Source organism: Poecilia reticulata, linkage group LG4, assembly GCF_000633615.1.
Source record: "Poecilia reticulata strain Guanapo linkage group LG4, Guppy_female_1.0+MT, whole genome shotgun sequence".
NCBI classification, from domain to species: domain Eukaryota; kingdom Metazoa; phylum Chordata; class Actinopteri; order Cyprinodontiformes; family Poeciliidae; genus Poecilia; species Poecilia reticulata.
Window position 1 is genome coordinate 30,475,184 of NC_024334.1, and position 22,649 is coordinate 30,497,832.

At 39.3% G+C, this 22,649-nt stretch overlaps 1 protein-coding gene across 10 annotated transcripts in view; it reads right to left on the minus strand.

Annotated features, from left to right (window-relative positions):
* The window catches only part of LOC103464192 (epidermal growth factor receptor substrate 15-like 1), a 202,370-nt gene that overhangs the window by 147,711 nt on the left and 32,010 nt on the right, over window positions 1-22,649 (minus strand). For all 10 annotated transcript variants that reach the window (XR_533610.2, XR_533611.2, XM_008408134.2 and 7 more), the window contains 2 exons: window positions 13,145-13,302; window positions 3,080-3,236 (listed from right to left, as the gene is read on the minus strand). Coding sequence is in view for 8 of the 10 variants with exons in the window: in XM_008408134.2 (XP_008406356.2) it covers window positions 3,080-3,236; window positions 13,145-13,302 (315 nt within the window). In the remaining 2 variants the exon portion in view is untranslated. The remainder of the gene's footprint in view (window positions 1-3,079; window positions 3,237-13,144; window positions 13,303-22,649) is intronic.

A 22,649-nucleotide genomic window follows, 5' to 3' on the forward strand; every position in this document is an offset into this window, starting at 1 on the left:
ATCTTGTCAGGTTGCGTTTGAGTCTGCCAAAGCATTGTTGTGCAGTGCACCAGTGCTGGCTGCGGCAAATTTTGAACGTCCCTTTAAACTTGAAGTTGATGCCAGTTTGTCTGGCGCCGGAGCTGTTCGTCTGCAAGAAGATGACCAAGGCATAGACCATCCTGTCTGCTACTTTTCAAAAAAGTTTAACAAACATCAGCACAATTGAAAAAGAAGTTCTTGCTTCATTATTTGCATTACAGAACTTCGAAGTTTATCTTGGTTCTAGTGCGGAACCTGTACAAGTATTTACTGATCATAACCCGCTGGTTTTTGTCTCCCAAATGCGCAACTCCAATCATCGACTGATGCGCTGATCTCTGCTTCTGCAAGACTTTAATTCAAATGAGAAAACTAAAAAATTCTAGACAAAGCATCAGCTAGTACATTATCCTTACCCTTTTTGTACTTAATCTGCAAGTTAAACACTTGGGGGTGTGTTTAGTTACGACTGACGGCATAAAGTTATTTATAAATGATGAGTCTGCAGGTGCCCGTCCCTGATTGGTTCTAAGAAGACGACGGAGATGTCCCATTGGTTGCTTTCCGGAGGTGACGGACATAAAAGCTGCTGACGCGGACTTCCTGTGTTCCATCCTCTACTCATCTCCACCAGCCACCCCCTTTCCTTTGTTTATCTGTGTTAGAGTTCTGGAGTGTAGGGGTGAGCTGCCGTTTATGTTTCTCAGTTTTCTCATGTTTTTCTTAGTTAGGAAGGTAAGTTTTTGTCCTTTGGTTTATTTACTTTTGATTAGGTAAGCTTCTGTTACTATTTAGATAGTTTCCTTTTGTTTGTTGTTTTCAGCGATAGCTCACTCTGAAGCCAAGTACTCCATTTGCAACACCTTTATCGAAACTACATCATTTTAAAATAAATAATCATTGTCAACTGTTCAACTTTGTGTGTGTCGGTTGTTGAGATCAGAGGAGGATGGATCCTTCATGTTGCGACCTGGCCCCCCCTAGACTGGTCGTAACACTAATACAAAACAATAAATGGTACCAACACATATGTACATGCATGCAAATCATTAGAACTAAACTATTCTAAGGTCAATCAAAGAATAAATGTAACTAAATACAACTCCTCAGAGCATTACCCCTCTTAATGGTAATGGTATGCTTCAGAAGCTTTTTAACAGCACCTGGAACATTTTGTCTCCCTTTGCTGCTCCACCCTGCTGAGGAGACACACCCAGTCTTTACTGGGTGTAAGTACTTAAACAATTGGCAAACTCAAATTAAACCAAAAGAAATGAGAAACAAACTGACATTTTACCCACAATCTCCCTGTACAGGAAGGATGGCCTGAAAGAATGTTTAACTAAATGTCAATGTAACTGAAATAAAGAACTGAAAACAAAAAGAATCTGATCTGTAAATAAACTAAACAACATAATATTAGGGATGGAACCCCTGGTCTCCATCACACGCACCATGAGATGAGTATCTTGACACACGAGACTGCAGTCATACATGTTTCAATCCAAGAGGAAGAGAAGGAGTTTGTTTGCCACCACATTTTGGGGTCAGCAAACATGATAGAAATTAAGTTAATTTATATTTCTAAACTTGTTCAGTTGTGCTCATTTGTTCAAAAATTCTTAACTAAATGCGTGGATTTTCTTAATTTATTTGAGGATGCTGTAGTTTTAAAAGTAATTGTGAAAAAACGCAATTACATATGTAACGCAATATTTTCCGTATTTGACCAGTATTTCTTTTTTTTTAAATCAACAGAGGCTTGTCTGTCATTTTGACCGATTACAATTCACACCCCTGACTATTGGTGGAGATGTGCGGGACACTTTACATTTTTCGCAGAGAGTACATTGCGAAGGTAACTAAATCAATCAATAAAAAAATCCCTTCTGACTATCATCTCTGACATGGACACAGAACTAAATGCGTCTTGCGGACTCAAAGCTGACAGCGGGACATAAGAGTTATGGGCAGGACGCTTTGATGGCGTTTGGTTAAAAAATGCATTTCAATGGCGGAAACCTAGAGTTTATACAGAACAGAGAAAAGTAAGGAGAATGCTGAATTGTGTTTTATTATTTAAATGGGTGAGTAGACTTTGTTAAAAACAATAAAGTAATGAGTTAATTAGACTGTACTATGTGCAGAGTGCTGCATAAAGTAAATGCGCACACACAGCTCCACCTTGCTCTTCTAAAGCTGTGGAGACAAAATCCTTTCAATCAATCAGATTTGAACTTGACTTATGCTGCGTTTGAGCAAAAAACAAAAGGGAGCTGGAAGATGTTTAACAAAAACTGGGAGAAGTTGAGCTGCTTATTCAAATGGTGCTCTAAAAACAAAAGTAGTAAAATCTTAATTAAAATAATATGTCAGATTTATTTCAAGCTCAACTCTCCAATTAAAATTAATCAGTTGGGTTGGATCGGGCTCAGACATATTGTCTATGGACTCGGTCCGGGTCAGGTTGGATTTTTTGGGGGGTAAAATCTAAACTTTAGTCCGGATTTCTGCTTTAGCTTCGGGAGGAAGTTGTGAGGCTACATGTTCAGACCCCAACAGGTGAAGAGCTCATAACTTTAGTGGAGTTGATTCATTTCATTGTTCTGTCAGTGGTTTTCATTACTGCAGAGAAATGATATGTTATCTGCGTGATATGTGATAAGATCTGGATTGTCTGTTGTCAAGAAAACCCGAGATCACCCCACTTCCCCATGCTGGAGATTTTAGTTTAATAGTAACAATAAATAGTTACCTTTAAAATTAATCACACAAGTAACATCTAGACCCAACAGTAGAGTCAAACTTCAGTCAAATTGACGGACAACAAAAAAGTCTAGGATGACCTCTGATATATGTATGCAAATAGTATGCAGTATGAATGGTTTCCATTTGACTGTTAAATCCTGAAAATATTTAACAAATCTTTTAATACTCTTGTTGAAATTGATGTTTACAATATTTGGTGCTAAAAATGGCCCGCCCATTTTAAAGTAGATTTTTAAAAATAAATTTAGTTAAAATAGAATCAGATGAAAAAAATGTGTGATTTACTTACAGGTATGGGAGTTCCTCTCTCTGACGGAGGTATCATGTCAACAGTGAGGACTTGGGGTGGGTCAATGCCCTTGCCTACTTTCTGATGGATGAGGTGCATCGCAAGGGCAAACTGCTCCCTGTTCAGTTTGCCTGTCTGTCTTGTATCTGCCAAAGACCTGCAGAGCAGAAGAATACATAGCTAACAAAATTACATTTACTTTACTCAGAATTGCTGTGCATTCCAACAGAAAATGACAAGAATCACCTGAGTGATTCTAGTTACTTCAGGTGCAATTTGTGTCATTGTGAAAGTTTGTCAGAATATAAAGCTATGTAAAAAAAAGTGTAATAATGTTTTAACATTCATTCCAATACTGTTACAAAAATGCTAAAAACAAGAGAGCACTTTAATTTACTTTCTATTTCTACTTTTTGTAGACTTTTCAACATGTCATGTGTGGTTATCAAGGGTTAATAGATACAATTTCAATCTTATACACAGGGAGAAGCAGGAGGATATCAATGGGGGGTGGGGGTGGGGGTGGGCGGGGAGTTCCAGTGATGTCCTGTACTATTACACCAACGTGGGTCAGTACCCCCTGATGACAAATTTAAAAAATCTGTTGCAGATCAGATGTTGCATCCAATTTAGTTTTGGAATAGTCAAGGGCTATTCCAATGTAATCCTGCTTTCCTCTTTAGAGGTCAACAAAGGTCATCCAGGGTACGGTGGTGGTGCAGGGGTTAAGTACAACCCACATAAGGAGGCCTTAGTCCTCTATGTGGCCGTCGCAGATTAGATTCCCATCCAGGTGACCTTTGCCGCATGTCCTCACTTTCTCATTACCTACTTTCCTGTCCTAGCACTGTGAACTACAGAGATCCCTCGCTTCACGTTTTTTTTTTGTGCAGGTTTTTTCACAGTGCATTGTGTTCTGCATCCTGATTGGCTAAAATATACGTAAAAAATCTGGCGGGGCAGGTTGGAGGAGACGCTTTAATAACATGACTCCGGATCACATTAATGCTGTGATTGATGCACACGCACATTCGCTGTTCTTTGGTTTCAATGTAGAGTATTTCATTATGCTCTGTAATAGTTGTAAAAAAGTAAAGGTAACTTCTTCGCGGATTACACGTATCGCGGGTTATTTTCGCGATAATAACCCGCGTAAAATGAGGGATAACTGCAAAGGCCACTAGAGCCAAAAAAACCTAAAAACTAAACAAAAAAACAAAACAGAACAAAGGTCATTCACATACAGTTTGGTGGAAATCGGATAGTTCAAACAGCAAAAGATTGGAATTTGCTATTCTGCTGCTTCAACACCCACAAGACAAAAGTCGAGGGAAGGATGTAGCATCATAATGTTCTTTCATTTAACAGGTTGAAATCTACATGAATCAGAGTAAAAGGAAGATGACCAAAGGTAAAATAAGTGATTTTCTGTTATAAGGGGATGGGGCTAAGGCAGGGGTGGGCAACCTTGGTCCTGGAGGGCTGGTGTCCTGCAACTCTTAATGTCTCCCTGGTCCAACACACCTGGATCCAACAGCTGAATCGCCTCCTAAGTGCAGTCAAGTTCTCCTGAGTCCTGCTAATGACCTCATTATTTGACTCAGGTGTGTTGAAGTTGAGGTACATCTAAAAGTTGCAGGAGACCGGCCCTCGAGGCCTGGAGTTGCCCATCCCTGGGCTAAGGTGATGTCACCATTTGACCCAGAAAGTTTGTGTTGAAATTATTTTACCCCAGAGGATACATGTCAAATGGTCAGATTTTGAGGCTTGACCATACCCACATGGTGTGATACTGCAAAAAGCTTTTGATAACTTTCGGTCATTAGAAGTTCAAGACTGTGATGAGTAATTGGGAAGTCTGCAGGTAAAAAGGTTGTAGCAGTAGTTCACTGAGATCCGAACTAGCTGACTGCCTGTTGGGTTTGGACCATCAATACAAGAGACTTTTTTGTAGGACCTGACAAGTTACACGTGTAATTTCATGCACGTCAGTCAAAGCATAGATTGGGGCTGTTTTTTTAAAAAAATTCTAGGGGGTGCTGTGGAAGAATTAGGCCACGCCCACCAAATATTGCACTGCATTCCTGTGAGGGGCTGGATTGGGATCGATCATGGCGGGTTTCATCTGCTTTGTCGTATGTCAAAACAAAATTTTGATCAATTTTAATCCCCTTCCCTCAACTACATACTGACCAAAGATGAAGCCCCATTTATCCGGGCTTGGGACCGCCACAAAAGACACAAAATGGCCCCCTTTGTGGCTGCATTAAAGATAAAGCCGATAAGCTCAAAATATAAACAAATCAAATGCAGGTATTAAGATTAAAAGTTATACAATTTTTATATCTCTTTTTCAGATACTCACAGGCTTAAGATTAAGTGAACAAAGACTTTCGGGGCGGGGATCTACCTATGTACCGAATTTCAGATCTCTTGAAGTACAGTAGGCCTTGCTCAGTTTATGTGGCCCTGTAAAGACCCCAAAACCAAGGAGAATTTAACTGAAATCCAAAAATGACTTGTGGAGGAAAATTTTTGGTGAAGTATGGTGAGTTTTTGAATATGTTTAGGTTTCCATAAAAGGCACATAATATGGCAGAATAATAATTAGAAGCAACAAGCTGAGGTAGGTTCGTAGAACTGAACAGATAAACAAAAACCAGCAGAACATCATTCTGCTAATTATGAGAAGTTTAGAATTGTAGAATTAAGGTAAAAATGCAAGTTGGGGTAACATTAATTGGCACAACTTGCTTGGGTATCCTGGAAAAATACTATTTATTATAGTCAGTATTATTTTAAGGAAGCAGAGCAAACATCTTTGATTCTGTTTTGCTAGAAAAATCTCAGATTTGTGACAATTGTTTTTGTGTGTCAACAGCTGTACTTTAGATTTTGAAAACCCAGAGTTTAATAACCTATGCATGGTAGTGTAAAAAGATTGGGAGTGTAAAATATGTATTAAAGTATCGGGACTTTACTGTACTGTTCTTCAGTAACAGTGCAGCTTTTCTCTATCGAGCCACATCACCTTTTCATTGCGGCAAAGGTGGAGATGGTGGCAGGAGTTCACCCTGCAATCAGGTCACTGGTTCGATGCCCACTCCACCCACCTCTGTCGTGTCCGTGGGCAAAACACTTCACCCTCGTTGTCTGCTGGTGGAGGTCAGAGGGCCCGGTGGCGCCAGTGCATGACAGCCTCACTGTCATATCAGACTGCCCCGGGGCACCTGTGGCTACTAGCCGTTAGCTTGGCACCATCAGGGTGTGAGTGTGTGCATGAATGTGTGTTAATGACTGTAGTATGAAGTGCTTTGGGGTCCGCTGGACTTGGTAATGTCCTATACAGGTACAAAGCCAATAAACAGCATAATTTCAATAGGCCTTCGTAGCTTAGCTGCTCGGGCCTAATTAATTACAAAGAAGTGTAGAGATGCACCTTGGAGAACCTTTTTAATCTATCTGTGTTGTTTTGCCATTGTTTTGCTTAACATACATTTTAAAACCTTTACTTAGAGGACAGGTACAAAACATGCCTGGAGGAATCTTCACAGCTGCACTGGAATATTTTCTGATGAGCTGAAAATAAATCTAGGCTGGACAAGCTGTTCTCCTGGAACCAGGAAGAGAAGTAGCTCTGCTGTGACTCGGGTAACTTGTTGGACAGAAAACATCTGCAAGAGAGCATGGAAGGTATATAATAAGAGGACATTTTTGAAATCCCAATCCAGGTCAATGAGTCTTTTCAATTTATTTCACAGTATCCTGTATCGCTGGATTAATCCAGAAACAACCAAATTAAAGCATATGTTAAGAGCCCTTAGTTAACATAATTAAAACTCAGATCTTGAAATTAATCTCCAGAAAGAAGCAAAAATATAACAGTTTTTGTTTCACTCTAGCAGTGATGGTTAGAATTTATTATACGCATTAGTTGAAATACTGCAAAACGTTTCTTTCTTTTAAAAAAACAGGATATTATCTGCAGGATATTATCAGAGGGTACACACAAAACTATCACTGCACCTGACCTGCAAGAGCACAACCACCTCTCCAACAAAACACACACAAACTTAATCTACTAATACAGGCCACATGCGCATGGCCCACTGAAACAGCAGACCTATTTTTTTATTTCTTATTTGATCCATGGAAGGAGGAGGATGGAGGTTCACAGATTCAGATGGCAACAATGTTTGCTTAATTTATACTTTTGGCAAACATTCTGACTAGATTTAACCCACGCTCTTAGCGCACTGAAGAGGAAGAGCATGGCAGATGTCATGGTTGTCCAACAGGGTTGTCCAACCCGTCATGAGCTCTTCAGTTCATGAAACCACAAAAAAGCTTATTAACCAGCAACCCCCACCAGGAACTGCATGTATCAATATATGTTAATTATGTGAATGTGAAGCAGTGTAGTAAGAGTTCATAGTTAGGATTAGAACATCAGGTTGTCCTAGATCAACAATGACTGTGTTGGGAAGAGTGATGATCCTTGGGACAAAAGTGCTGAAATACAACTGAAGCCACAAATCCCAGAGGGAGTCAAAAAGAGGGGCGTGGATGCAGAGCAGGAGCAAAGAGGATAGAGAGGGAAGAAATTCAAACTTCCCCTTCCATCAATCATATTGGGCAATGTGAGACTGATGGCTAACAAATTGGATAAACTTTAAGCCCTGACAATGACCCAGCCAGGGTTTTGGGAATGCAGTAGTATCTTTTTTACATAGACATCGCTGCAGGATCATACCTCCAATTCCAACGTCTCTCTGCTGGGCTTCCTGATTATATGAGCAAAGATTTGTTAAATATGTCTATTAAACATGTTTAATAAACAGATTAACAGGAGGTGGATCAGCAGTGCTCATCAACAACAGATGGTGTCCTCCAGGACAATACCATAAAGTGTTGTCTCTACAGTCCAGACATTGAACTCTTGGCTGTTAATTTCCAACATAATATTTAACCAGTGTTATTTTAACAATTACATACATTCCTCCCTCAGCTATGGCTGACAATACATGTGAAGCCATCAGTTCTATTGTTACTGAGCAACAGACAGAACACCCTAAGGCGTTTGTAGCAATATCTGGTGATTTTAATCATGCCTTATAGCAGAGATGCTATGCTGCCAACATTTCAATAGTTTGTCAGCTGCTCTACCAGTTAGTATATCTCTTTACATCTCTACAAAGCAAGACCTCCACTGGGGAAATCAAGTCACAACTTTGTTTTCCCTGCTCAGAATATAAACTCCTTGTTCAGAGACCTGTAAAGAGAAGAGCGAGAAAGTGGTCACAGGTCCCGGAAAAGACTGAATACAGTGTGTGAATGTGTGTGTGAATGGGTGAATGACTGGATATAATGTGCACTTTAGGTTCCTCTGATCTTGCTAAGGTGCAATTCAAGTAGAGGCCATGTCAAGTTTACAGGAGGTTAGCATGGTAATTCAACAATAAACTCTTAACTCTAGCTCTAGCAGTAGAAGGAGGAGTTTCAGGAAAGACACACTGTAATGTCATGTGGACCTTAAAATTCCACAACTCCACAAGTCAAAGACTTCCTCTTACTGTGGCACAGCTAAATTGGAGAGCCCTGGTGAAAAAATAGGATATTTAAGTATATTTTAAATTTTTCTGATGTACATTTTTAGTATGTTATCAAGTGGGTATACTTATTATATTAAAAGTGTAAAATAAATACATTTTTAAAAACATGCTTCTAATATGCTTAAACATTTATTTTGGTAAGGGCTGCACAGTGGTGCAGTTGGTAGAGCTGTTGCCTTGCAGCAAGAAGGTTCTGGGTTCGATTCCCGGCCTGGGGTCTTTCTGCATGGAGTTTGCATGTTCTCCCTGTGCATGGTGGGTTTTCTCCAGGTACTCCGGTTTCCTCCCACAGTCCAAAAACATGACTGTCAGGTTAATTGGCCTCTCCAAATTGCCCCTAGGTATGAGTGTGTGTGTGCATGGTTGTGTGTCCTGTGCCTCTCGCCCGAAACGTTGGCTGGAGATGGGCACCAGCAACCCTCCCGACCCCACTGAGGGAAAAAGGGTGCAAGAAAATGGATGGATGGATTTATTTTGGTATCCTTTTTAATGTGTATTTTTCTAAAATATTCTTTAAATTCTAATTAAATATGTTTCTAAAATTATACTTTGGACAATCATTTTAAAAATACACTTTGCATCTATTTGTACAAATGTATATTTTTTAAAATATATTACACATATATACAAACAATTCTTTTCTGAAGTTATTTTCAATGCTTTGCACATGAAATAAATTGCTTGATAGCAAACATCAAAGGTGGCGAGGAGCTACTGCAATGGTAGGAGTTCGTCCCAGAATTGATGAGCTTGATGGGTTTGAATCCCACTCTGTCAGCTTCTGTCATTGTGTCCTTGGACAAAACACTTCAACCACATTTGCCTGCTGGTGGTGGTCGGAGGGCCTGATGGTGCTGTTGCATAGCAACCTGACCTCTGTCAGACTGTGCAGGGCAGCTGTGGCTACTATCCAGGAGCTTGCCACCATCAGTGTTTGAATGTGTGTATGAATGGGTGAATGATTGGGGAAATGACTCAAGGTAGTATAAAGTATGTTGTGAACCTATTGACCTGATTAAGCGATATACAAGAACAAGCCACTTAACATTTATTTACCATTTATTTTGAACAATTTGGTGAATAGCGACAGAAGCTTGATTTTACTGCCCCAAATTTTCAAATCATTTGTTAATGTGGAAACTGCAAGGTTATTGCATTAACAAGGTCAAAATTATGTCTTGTCTTTTGCATTGGTAAATGGTATTTGGAATCCACCTTTTTGTACTGCAGGACCCAGCCTTCCTCCCTTCGACCCGGACCTATTATACTCGAGCCCTGATTGTGTTTGCATTGAGCAAAGTGCTACCTTGAAAGTGGGTGAGAATCATCATATCAAACAAATTCCTGCCGAAGCCATCTCCCCAAAGATACAGCGGAACGCTTCCTCTATGTCCCATTCTGCCCCTCCTGTACACACTTGTCAGCAACAAAGCCAAGAAAAAGAATTACCCAAGCTTTACCCCTTAACTACGTCATTAAAAAAATATCTAAGTATCATCTCTGAGCTGAACTGCTGCTGTGGCATGGAACATAAGAAAACCCCTTAATTCAGAAATTCTTACCAATTTATGATCAGTTCAATTGCAGAGTCTATCCCTGATTTCAAAACTTTGGCAAAGGAGGCACTTGTAATTCCAGTCTCCAGTGTAGAGTGCAGAATCATCCTCCAGATCAACATCAAAACCAACATTTTTACGCAATTGGTTGGAAAGGTCCATACAGTTCAGGACAAAGTTGTGAGACTACATATGTTCAGGTCACAGCAGATGAAAAGCTCATAATTTCAGTGCAATTATTTAATTTTATTGTTCATATGCTTGATGTGTGATGGCACAATGCAAGTTACATTTTCAATCTTGGTCCTTTTGATCCTATAAGTCTATCTGATCCATTTATACATAGACATAATAAAAGAATAGACCAAGCATTGGCTTCTCGGGCGTAGGAAATACGGCGGCCATCTTCAATTGGTCATTCGTCCTACTTGGCTAAACCAAAACAGCAGAAGACGGGGCATGTTTGTTCAAATCAATGGACTATTGACATGAGGGCTGAGGGAATAACTTTTCACATGTAAAATGGACATATTGTAAATATTTTGAGAATAGAATATTACTATACTGCATGTATGTCCATCAGTGAAATGCCAGACATATTAGCTAGAGTGCTTGGTGTAATACCGGGGTTCAGCCCCAAGGCTAAACGTGATTTGTAAATCTTAAAAAGTTTTAATTATTCCCTAACATTGATTTAGATTATCTGACACAAGAGCCTATCGTTAGAAATACAATATTATATATATTGGAAGGAAGCGGTCAACCGCTCCAAGATGGCGGCCCTACGTCTCACCAGCAACAAAAGGCAAGACCCGTCCATGAGGCAATATTCTTTATTATGTCTATGCATTTGTATACACTCCTGATCAAAATCTTAAGACCAGTTAAAAAATAATTTGCATCTTGCACTAATGGATCTTAAGAAGGTTCTAAGTAGAGCTTCACAATGTTAAAAGAAGAAATCAGCGTAAGAGACAAAAACTTTTGAGCAGGGAATTAATTAAAAACTGCATTTACACTCAAACATGATTTTTTCAGCTGATCAAAAGTTTAAGACCATAGCTCAAAAAAACCTGAAAACCCCCCAAAACAGAAATCAAAGTCAAAAAAAGGGACTCATTAAAGAGTAGCTCCACCATCTTGTTGATGACTTCAAACAATGGTTTAGGCTTGATGCCAGTGTTTCCAGGAGGCTAGTGGGAACGTTGAAGATGCTTCACGAAGGGCGTCCACTGTCTGGAACTGATGTCCATTTTTGTAAACTTCCCTTGCCATCCATCCCCAAATGTTCTCAATTGGGTTTAGATCTGGGGAACATGCAGGATGGTCCAAAAGAGTGATGTTATTCTCTTGGAAGAACTCCTTTGTCAGGCGGGCATTGTGAACTGCAGCATTGTCCTGTTGAAAAACCCAGTCATTACCACACAGACGAGGGCCCTCAGTCATGAGGGATGGCCGCTGCAACATCTCCACATAGCCAGCTGCTGTTTGACGCCCTGCACAACCTGAAGCTGTTTCATTGAAGGAAAACGCACCCCAAATCATGATGGCGCCCCCACCACTGTGCCGTGTAGAAAACATCTCAGGTGGGATCTCCTTGTCATGCCAGTAACGTTGGAAGCATCAGGACCATCAAGGTTACATTTTTTCTCATCAGAGAAGACAACTTTCTTCCACCTTTCAATGTCCCATGTTTGGTGCAAAGTCCAAACGGGCAATTTTGTGGCGTTGAAGAAGACGTGGCCTTTGAAGACGTTTTTTGTCTCTGAAGCCCTTCTCTCGTCTGATGGTTATTGGGCTGCAGTCAGCACCAGTAATGGCCTTCATTTGGGTAGAGGATCGTTCTGTGTCTTGACGGACAGCCAATCGGATCCTGCGGCTCAGAGCTGGTGACATTTTTTTGGGTCTACCACTTGACTTTTTTGTTCCATAACCCTCAGGATCATTTAAAAAATGCAAAATGACTGTCTTACTGCGTCCAACCTCAGCAGCGATGGCACATTGTGAGGCTTTGCTTATGCAGCTCAACAATCCTACCACGTTCAAAGTCAGTGAGCTTTTTTGCTTCTGCCATCAGGAGGTCTTAACAGTGTAAAGACTCGACAGAAAATGACATGGAATCCAGATTTTTGCACAGCTTTTGGCTTTTAAACACTATGGTCTTAAACTTTTGATCAGCTGAAAAAAATCATGTTTGAGTGTAATTGCAGTTTTCAGAAAATTCCCTGCTCAAAAGTTCTTGTCTCTTGCACTGATTATTTCCTTTAACATTGTGAAGCTCTACTTAGAACCTTCTTAAGATCCAATAGTGCAAAATGCAAATTCTTGCAATTTTTTGACTGGTCTTAAGATTTTGATCAGGAGTGTATATGAAACCATTTAAATAAGTGATGAACTTGTACTTGGAAAGATTTCTTACATGTTAAAACATTTTCAATATACGTTTTCTTGAAACTGTACTTTCATCAAATTGACCTAAATATCCAGAAAAGCTAGCCAACTCTGACATAAACATCACAATATTCTACTATAAAATCTTGGCTTAATGTAAAATATGATTGCATCTGAAATGCATCTGAAACAAAGACAAAACAATGTAAGTAGGGTTCTCCCAGGGGTATCTTTTCACTTCATAGTAATTGGTGAAAAGCTGCACTTTTATTGAAAAGGTAATAAAACAAGATCCAGATTATTTAGTTCAAATTTTGCAGTCCCAATCTCTGTAAATTAGACATTATAAATTATTAAGCAGCATTAAAATCCAAACTACAAAAGTCAACAGAGTACCTATAAAGACTTGTAACTATAGTAAACACAGTTAGTACTACTAACAGTTAGTACTGCTAACTTGAAAACGTACATTTTTCAAACACACAATAGCGACCACCCATCCTTACCATATATGTGCAAGGATGTTCTGAGACAGTCCAGATTGAATGAAGATATCCTTTACTTCCTGTCCACTGACAAAGCCATCCAGATCTGCGTCCGTCTTCAGAAAGATGTCATCATAGCGACCACGTTCTGACAATGGCACCACCCAGTTCAGTGAATGCTAAAACATGAAAACATGCATATGACTTCATATTTTGTGATCTTGTGAACTTCTAATTGTCATTTAGTCTAATACCCTGTTTTGAGGTTGCACATACAGAACAAAACAATAACTAAAGTTCACAACAGTGTTCTTCCATTTTATTTAGAAAAGTCTAGTATTTCAAATAGTATTACAAATAAAATAACCTGAAGGGGCATTATTATATATTTTCCTGGCACCATTTGCCTGGAAAATAATTGTTCCCTTTACTTGTTATAAAAATGCTAATCTTTTGAAACCCCACCTATAGGAAGTCATCACAACAGTGCTCCTCTGTGAACCCTTTAACAACAATTTTAAAAGCATTTCGCTAAAAGTAGCTCTTATAATGATCTGTTGTAATGATCCAGCTCCAAGGAGGAGATGTGCCTTGAAGGTGGAGCCTGGTCCACGCAGGTGTTTTGCACAGCTGATTAAAAGATATCTTAAACATGCATTAAATAATCAAGTTAACATGCCAGGTACAGCTCTGCTCAAACTTAATGGCACCTGTTCATGTTTTGCATAACTGAGTAAATATCTTCAGAAATAAATGGAAATGTTGAAAATGTTTATCAGCAGGATCTTTCAGTTGAACGTCCAAAGTAATTTAAGACAATTGTTATTGCAACTTCAGGACCTAGAATGCTGTTATGAATGGAACCATAAATTCTGATACCAAAAAATGCTGAAGGAGAATATCCAGCAATTTGTTTGTGACCTCAAGCTGAAACAAACTGGCAGGACAATGATCCAAAACACACCAGAAATTCAAAATTATGAATTTCTTCAGAATTTTGTTTGTGAAGAAATACAAAATTAAGACTTTGGAGAAGCCTACTCAAAGTCTTGACCTGAGTACTACTGAGATGTTCATGCTGAATTACAACAATTCTGCAAAGATGCGTATCCCAAAATTCCTCCATAATGCTCATTGCAAGTTAGTGCAAAATGCTTGACTGTAGTTTTTGCTGCAGAAGGTGGCAACAAAAGTTATATGGTTTAGGAGGCAATCACTTTTCACACAAGGCTATATAGGTTTGAATTAGGAATACCACTTCCCTCCACCCACAATTAAAAAAAAGATCAGCAAGAAAACAGCTTTCAAAGTTTCAGAAGAATTGTTCCCATGAAGAACAACATAGAGGTATTATCAAAATCTGTTTATTTACATTTCTTTACAACCTCACCCACCAGCATTGACTGTCAATTAGAGATGGAGCTTATGGCTCTTTGAAATGAAATGATACAGAAGATTTGGTTACCTTCAAGCACCTGTTCAAAAGATACATTTTTGAAAGTTTACATTTTTCTACCTGTAAAGCCCGGTAGGAGGGGTGCTTGAGCAGTCCATCCCGTATTTTGATGTTAAAAAAATATTAAAGCTAGCAGGAAATTTGACTAGGTAACGATGTCTTATTGGAAGATATTAACAATACTTAAACAATTAAATTAAAAGTGATGTGTTGACAATGTTGATGAGCCAAGAGTTTACCTCAAACTTTCAACTTATTGGGCAAAAGCAAAAGTGTGTGAATAACCAAAAAGCCGGGTATGTTGATCCTAGTTGAAAATCACTAAAACCACTTTTGTTGTGTGTCATTTTATATCTTTGACCAGGCACTTATTCCACGTTTTTAGATCATATCTCAGATTTGGCTTTTCAATTTTATTTAGTAGCAAATACTGATAAGATAATTATAGTGGTGAGATGTGTGAAGCTGACACCCCACCCACGTCAAAAAATTCAGGAAATGGTCTGAATGGTTAGTGCTCCGTTTGTACAGGTTTGTGCTGTTAAAATTTTGTTTGTGCAGCTTTGGTTTCTGAGATATTAAAAATTATATTTTAGGTCATCCAGAGTTCACCATCCCCCCAAGCCCCCCACATGCAGCCGTGACCCTAACGTAATGTGTATAACCTGTTCAACTGAGCTCTGGTTTCTGAGGTGGTCTGAACAATTATATTCACATTGTTGACTTACTTTCTGCTGATTATGCAGCAAACGGGTAAAAATAATAATTAAAAAAAATCCATAGCTAATATGCTAGTTGCTTGAGCAAAGTTTTTGCAGAGTAAACCGGAAGTGCGTCACTGGTTCAACAAAGTTCACTCAATCGGGTTTTGGTGCAGAGCAAGTGTAATTTCAGCCTCTCGTTAAAATTATTCTAGCAGTCTCAAAGAAATCGTTTTGAATAAGTCATTTTTGGAATTTTTCCAACCTTCTGATTTTCATTTTTGAACAAGGTAAGTAAATTAATGCTCAGGTTTCACATAAAATATTGACTCAATGCAATCCATCCCCATAAAAGCAGAGAGGATGTATGCATGGCTAGCTTACATAAGCATTTATTTAAATTCACAACTTATATTTGAAGTCCAGACTTTTTAAACCTATTGAAACATATAGAGGCACTGTTTTGCAGCCTTTACATTTATATTGAATTATGAACACTTAAGCATATGCATAAAGGGCACATCTTCTGAATTAAATTCATCGGCCATAATTATAACTTTTAATATCTCAGAAACCAAAGCCGCACAAACAAAAATTTTAACGGCACAAACCTGCACAAACGGAGCACTAACGAAGTAGACCACTTTGGTTTGTTTTGGARCAAGATGGGGGGATGGTGAACTCTGGATGACCTAAAAAATCATTTTTAATATCTCAGAAACCAAAGCTGCACAAACGAAATTTTAACGGCACAAACGGAGCACTAACCATTCAGACTATTTGCTGGATTTTTTGACATGGGTGGGGTGACAGTTTCACACAGCTATAGTGGTGTACTTTAGAGTTCATGTTGAGACAGTCTATTGAAGCTTTTAATATCTATCTTAGACTCAGTTGGCATGATGCCATGGCAAGATCACTCTGCCCCATGAGGATGTAGAGAAAAGCTCTTACACACCTTTATATAGTGAAGCTCATTGCCTTACCTGAGACATTTGGTGAGGAACTTTTACCTCATTAGCCAACATTATTGCAAAGGAGATAATGTAAATATTTTGGAAAAAGTCATACATCAGGTTTGTGAAGTTATTGGTGGGAAAGCACAGATAAATTTGCATTAAAGCCCAAAGGTCTGAGCAGTGCTAAATTGCTTTTACCAAAAAAAATATTGTTTTTCATACTAGCCAGTAAAGGAATTGTAAGAGAGAGTGTAATTCTTTTTATGTTTTATGTGTGATGGTTTTCTGGTCACAGTGGTTGATGAAATTCATTTTAGTTTGTTTAATATAGCACAGAAAAATTATTTAACACAACTTTACTAAACGGGCTGCACAGTGGCGCAGTTGGTAGAGCTGTTGCCTTGCAGCAAGAAGGTTCTGGGTTCAAGTCCCGGCCGGGGGTCTTTCTGCATGGAGTTTGCATGTTCTCCCTGTGCATGGTGGGTTTTCTCCGGTTTCCTCCCACAGTCCAAAAACATGACTGTCAGGTTAATTGGCCTCTCCAAATTGTCCCTAGATGTGAGTGTGTGTGTGCATGGTTGTGTGTCCTGTGTGTCTCTGTGTTGCCCTGTGACAGACTGGCGACCTGTCCAGGGTGACCCCGCCTCTCACCCGGAACGTTAGCTGGAGATGGGCACCAGCAAACCTTCCGACCCCATTGAGGGACAAGGGTGCAAGAATTCAATGGATGGATGGAACTTTACTAGACGCCAATATGTATATAAATATGAAAAAACCTTTATGCAACATTTCAAATAAAATAGCCATGATTATTATAAAAAAAAAACAATAAGGATGTAAACAGTGACATGTATAAAATGTTGATGAATTATGCTCAACTTTGCATAAACATTACCTCACATGTTGCAGAAATCTCAGAATCTAATCTTTCCAATGTCTGATATCTATTTCTTTAAATACAAATTCAATCTACTCAAGTAGGAGTTGCAATAATAATATTACTCAAGTAAGAGAAAAATGTACAGTGCAGTAAAACTACTCTTATAAGTATCCTTTTCCCAAAAAGTTACGTAAGTGTAAGCAGTACTAGCCACTTTTGAACATAGATAAACACAATCGATAGCCTATTCTTGTTAACAAGTTTAACATGATATATTGGCATTAGCTAGTGATCATTTAGCTATCATTACCTGTGACCAACAGCATTACTGAACTATCAACAGTTGGTTTTGGGGAAAAACTTACAAAGTTCTATGCCTTTTGCTGGTTTTGCTGCCATGATTCTAACACACCTGAACAGCTCTGCACAGCAGCATGACTCCATCGCTGCTGCATGGGTGTAAAACCGGAGCGAGCATCTGAGGGTTCATGTTACATTTGGATTAAACAGTTGCAACAGTTGAAAAACATGCAGGGTACAGTATATGCGAGTGCACCTACTGCATCAAATCAAGACAGAAATAATAGAAAGTTGGCCACTCTGAGGTAAAAACAGCTCCCGGCCTAGGTGGGGAACGGCTGACTCTGTAATGCCCGCCCATGCGGGGTCTGGCTGTTGATGAGGTCGAACGCAGATATTTATCCATCTTTTACATTTACTGTTTAAGTTTTGTAAAAGGAATAAACTTTATTCCATGCTCTAAATGCTTTGGGTAAAATGTGTTTTAAGTTAATGTTTTCGACTGACAACATTAACCCATTATTTCATTCTAATCTCTATGACCGCAGCGCAGTCACAATGATGGACACATTGAGTGTGAAGAAATAACAAGTTTCTCATAACCCTGCTGTTTGATTATCTTTAAAATAATCTTTGAGTTTATTTTAGTTGAGTTTTCCAAACCTGAGACAATTTCATTATAGAAGATCTGTATCAGACATTGCTGTTAAAACTTTTAAAGAATGCATTCCTCTGAATCTCTGAGAAACACAAATGGAGGGAGCAATTTAATCTCTAGTCCTTCTCAAGTTGATATTCTATAGTCTTACTTTCTCGTGTGTGAAATCAGACAATTTAACCCCCTTAAAAAAGATAATTATCCATAGGAGGTTGGCTCATTGGTTTAATTCAGAACTGTGTACTTTGAAGCAGAACACAAGGAAATCTGAGAGAAAAATGTGCTCTTCATATCTAGAGGTGTCATGATGTGGTGTGGTGGACCCAAAAGCAGCAGGTGGTGCAGTTTAGAAAATTTAATTAACAAAATCAGAGTCCAACTTACAAAAAATTAACATCCAAGGGAAACACAAAAACAAACCTAAGTAAATCCAAAACTGAAACTCAAAGAGATTCTAAGGAACACGGGAAATGACGAGCGTCGAAATAAGCAGGGTAACAAGACGGTATGGCCAGTTGTGGCTGAAAAAGAGGAGCTTAAGTACTGGGAGGTAATAATTGGAACAATGGCCTGGCTAGATGAGAAGAGTGATTGCAGGTGTGAGTAGTTGGGACAGGAGCTGGCTGAGGGGCAGGGAGAAGGTGGCACATGAAAACTAAGGAGATTATTCTATAAACTATTCTCCAAGAGATAAGAGAATCACGTTGAGAAAATGGTGAGGGGTTCCGAGAGGTTAAAGAGGATATGAAGAACATAAACAGAAGACTGGATGAAGCAGAAACACGCATCTTGGAAGCGGAGAACAGGATTCAGGAGTTCAAAGAGGTGGCTATGAAGCTAAGTAAAGTTCAGGACGAGTTCAAGGTCAAGATGGTGGAGCTCGAGGGGAGATCGAGACGGGAAAACTTAAGGCTCCACGACATTGCGGAGGGCTCCGAAGAGAGATCACTATCTATCAGCCTTCATTGATCTACTCCGAGAAAAATTGGACATTCCGACATCACTCAACCTGAGTTGAGTGATGTCAACCAGAGACCAGAGAGCGGTCTGGGACCCAGAGCTCCAAATAAAGCCTGAAGCCCCCCCTGAAGCCTCCCCCACGTTCAATAATAGTTAAGTTCGCCACATCTACGGTCAAAGATGAAATACTAAAATGGGCCTGGCAACAGAAAGGCTTCATGCTGGCAGAGAAAAAAGTCATAGTGGATCATGATTATGCTCCAGATGTGTTAACCCTTGTGACTACAAATGGGGTCCAACCGACCCCACATACGTAAAACTTGTATCATTTGCCACAGTCCTCTACGTTTGCCTCAGTCCTCGCACGCACAAGGGTTAAAACGGCGACTCAAGTACCTTGAAGTGAAGCGGGTCCTCAGAGAAAAGAAGATCAAATTCCAGACCCCATTCCCAGCCAAGCTGAGGATATTCTACAAGAACAACATATGAGTCCACAACTCTGCAGCTGAAGCAACAAAATACATGGTGAACAGAGGCTTCCAAATCACTGTTATCCAGCCATCTACTACGTGGGTTGACAAGATCAAGAACACAATATGGACCAAGTCAGGAAGGACAGACAAGGATCACCCATAGAATGGAACACAGGAGGGATAAGAAGAAACTGGACGAGCTTAGAAGAGAACAAGCACAACCATAGGAGCAGATGGATCAAATATATACCGTTTTTTTTTTGTTTGGCTTTGTTTTTATTATTGCTACTTCTCTTGTGATGTTATTTGGAGTTGGGGGCCGCACCTCCTAGAAAATGGAACACTATAACCAGGTAACGCCACCAGAGGGCCCTTCGCAACCATGGAGTTGCACTGGTTTTCCCTCAAAATTGCTCACAAACTAACACCATTAAGGTGGTTAATAAGACCAGTGGAAAGGGAGTCTTTAAATTGACATGTGTTAGCTTGATTTACAAAGCTAAAATGTTTGGATTGTTCACAGTCGTTCTTTGTTTGAGTAGCTTCAGGATGTCACTTATTTTACTTGTTCTGAATATTCAGCGATATACAACCTATAATGTAACAGGAGTTCTAAACCCAATAAAAAGGGCCAAAATATTAGGAAAAATGAAAAAAGAAAAGACAGAGGTAGTATACCTCCAGGAAACTCATCTCTCAGAGGTAGAGCATAGTAAACTTAAAAGATTGGGCTTTTTATCGGGTATTTGGTGCATCATATAAATCAGGTTGTAGAAGGGGGGTGGAAACCTTAATATCCCAAAGGGTCACATTTGAGATGATCCGTGAATATTAAGACAAAGATGGTAGTGGTAGGCAGACTCGAGGGAAATCACATGGCATAGTAGTCTGTGGCAGAGACTTTAATGTAAGACTAAATCCTTCTAAAGATTCCTCTAAACAACCCAGAGTTAAATGCAGCACAGGTAGGAAGATCAGGAAGATGATCAAAGAGTTGGGGATGAGTGACATTTGGCGTGAACTCGACCCCAGAAAGAGGGACTATACATTCTACTCAGCAGCTCACCACTCATATTCAAGAATAGATTACTTTTTTATGTATAACAAGGATTTAGGCCGGGTAGAAAAATGTCATATTGGGCTAATGGATCTCTTGGATCATTGTCCTCTTCATATAAAAGTAAATGTTAACAAAACAAAAACCCCGTTTCTATAGAGACTTAACTCTAGCATACTCAAAGGCAAAATTAAAGAAGAGTTAAGGCAAGAAATTCAGACATATATTCAGGACAACGACAATGGAGAAGTCTCCCCTGTAATATTATGGGACGTCTGTAAAGCTGTCTTGAGAGGAAAAATAATTGCACAATTGTCCCTTCTAAAAAAAATTGTATAATTTGGAACATGAACTGGCTGAATAGAGGGAAAGAAAATAAATAAACACAAAGTAGATCTAAAACCTTTACAAAAAATAAAACAAACAAGAGATGAAATTAATCAAGAATTACAGTCCAGTATACAGAAGAAACTTTTATTCTTTAGACAGAGTTACTATGAAACAAGCCCAAAGTCATACAAAATGTTTGCATAAAGACTAAAGAAACAGGAGGAAAGAACTATTTACAAAATTAGAGAACCAATAACTGAAAAAGTTGCCTATAAAGGTATAGAGTAGCGGTTCTCAACGTGGGCGGTACCGCCCCCCAGGGGGCGTTCAGAGGACGGCAGGGGGCGCTGGCGGACATTTTTACAAAAGGGGGGCGCTGGGATGCCTTTGGGGGGCGTTTGGTCGAAGGTAAACTTTACACCTTAAATGCACAACAATACCAGTTTAGACTTTGAGCAACTTGGTTTATGTAACATTACACCATGCTTGGCTGCAACTGTATCGATGGCAGCTCTTCTTTTATTCAGTGTTTGTTAGCTTCTGTTAGCTTCTTGGCGCAGCTCTGTTCTTCTGCTACTGGCAGCTAAAATCACGATACCCTCACTGTGTAAGGATCTGGAACTTTTGTTTTTCCACTGAAAACTCTGGTTTGCACAATAAATGCCATGTGGGTGAAGTTTTATGGATGATGCTCTCATGTCCCATTCTCCTGAAGGCAGCACAGAGCTGCACCACCAGAAACACTGAAGAGAAGAAGAGCTATGATTAATGTAGTTACAGTTCTATCCATGTTTTAATGTTGCAGAGCTCAGTCATTTTGCAAATAGTTCAAAGTTTAAACTGGCATGTTCATCTTTTATCTGGTCATTTTGTGGAATATTTAACTAGAAAATGGCACAAAATAAGAATATTTTTTCCACTCTGATTGGCTGCTGTTAGGCCTACAAAGTTTAACTTGAATGTTTGTTACATTTTTCATAGACACCTGTGAAAATAATTTCTATTCCCATGACTTTTTTGTTCTCTGGGAAATTATTTTTGATGATAAATACAGAAACAAGCATAAAAATCAAAACATCTACAATAGTGATAGTAATATTAATGATAAAATAATAGTCAGTGCAAAGTAGTCTACAAATTCTTTGGTGGGGGGCGGAGAGGGACCTGGATAAAGGCTGGGGGGGCGCTGGGCTGAAAAAGGTTGAGAGACACTGGTATAGAGCTTTGGAGCTGACGTCACAGCGTATGACGTTTATGTCGCTCGGCGCCATCTTTGAGGTCCACAGACCAAAACAAACTATTCAGAACACCGGTGTTTTCGTTGTGTTGCCGACCGCAGTGAAGTTGTTTTCAAGTTGGATACTGGATATCCTGCGCTCCGTGGAGTAAGGAGCATTCAGCTCAAGGTTGATACGATTTATGAACGCTAATTTCGGCCAGCTGTTCTTTACTAGTCCCTCCTCAAGCGTTCGGAGGTTCACATAGGAACCGTCCATTTTCCGAACCAAACACTCCTGTAAATAAATGCCCTGTCTTGTGACCAACTGATTCAAAAAAGTGGTAATTAATGCTATTACATGAGGCACACTATCCTCTATTAAAATTTTAAGCCATATTCAATCATTTTAACATTAAATGTTTTCTTCAATAGCTTCCAAATCGTGTCCCCCATTACCTCAAAATCTGTGTGAAATTGTTCTACTAGACTGTATAGATGAGGCACACTCATCTTTATTACATTTGAACACTATA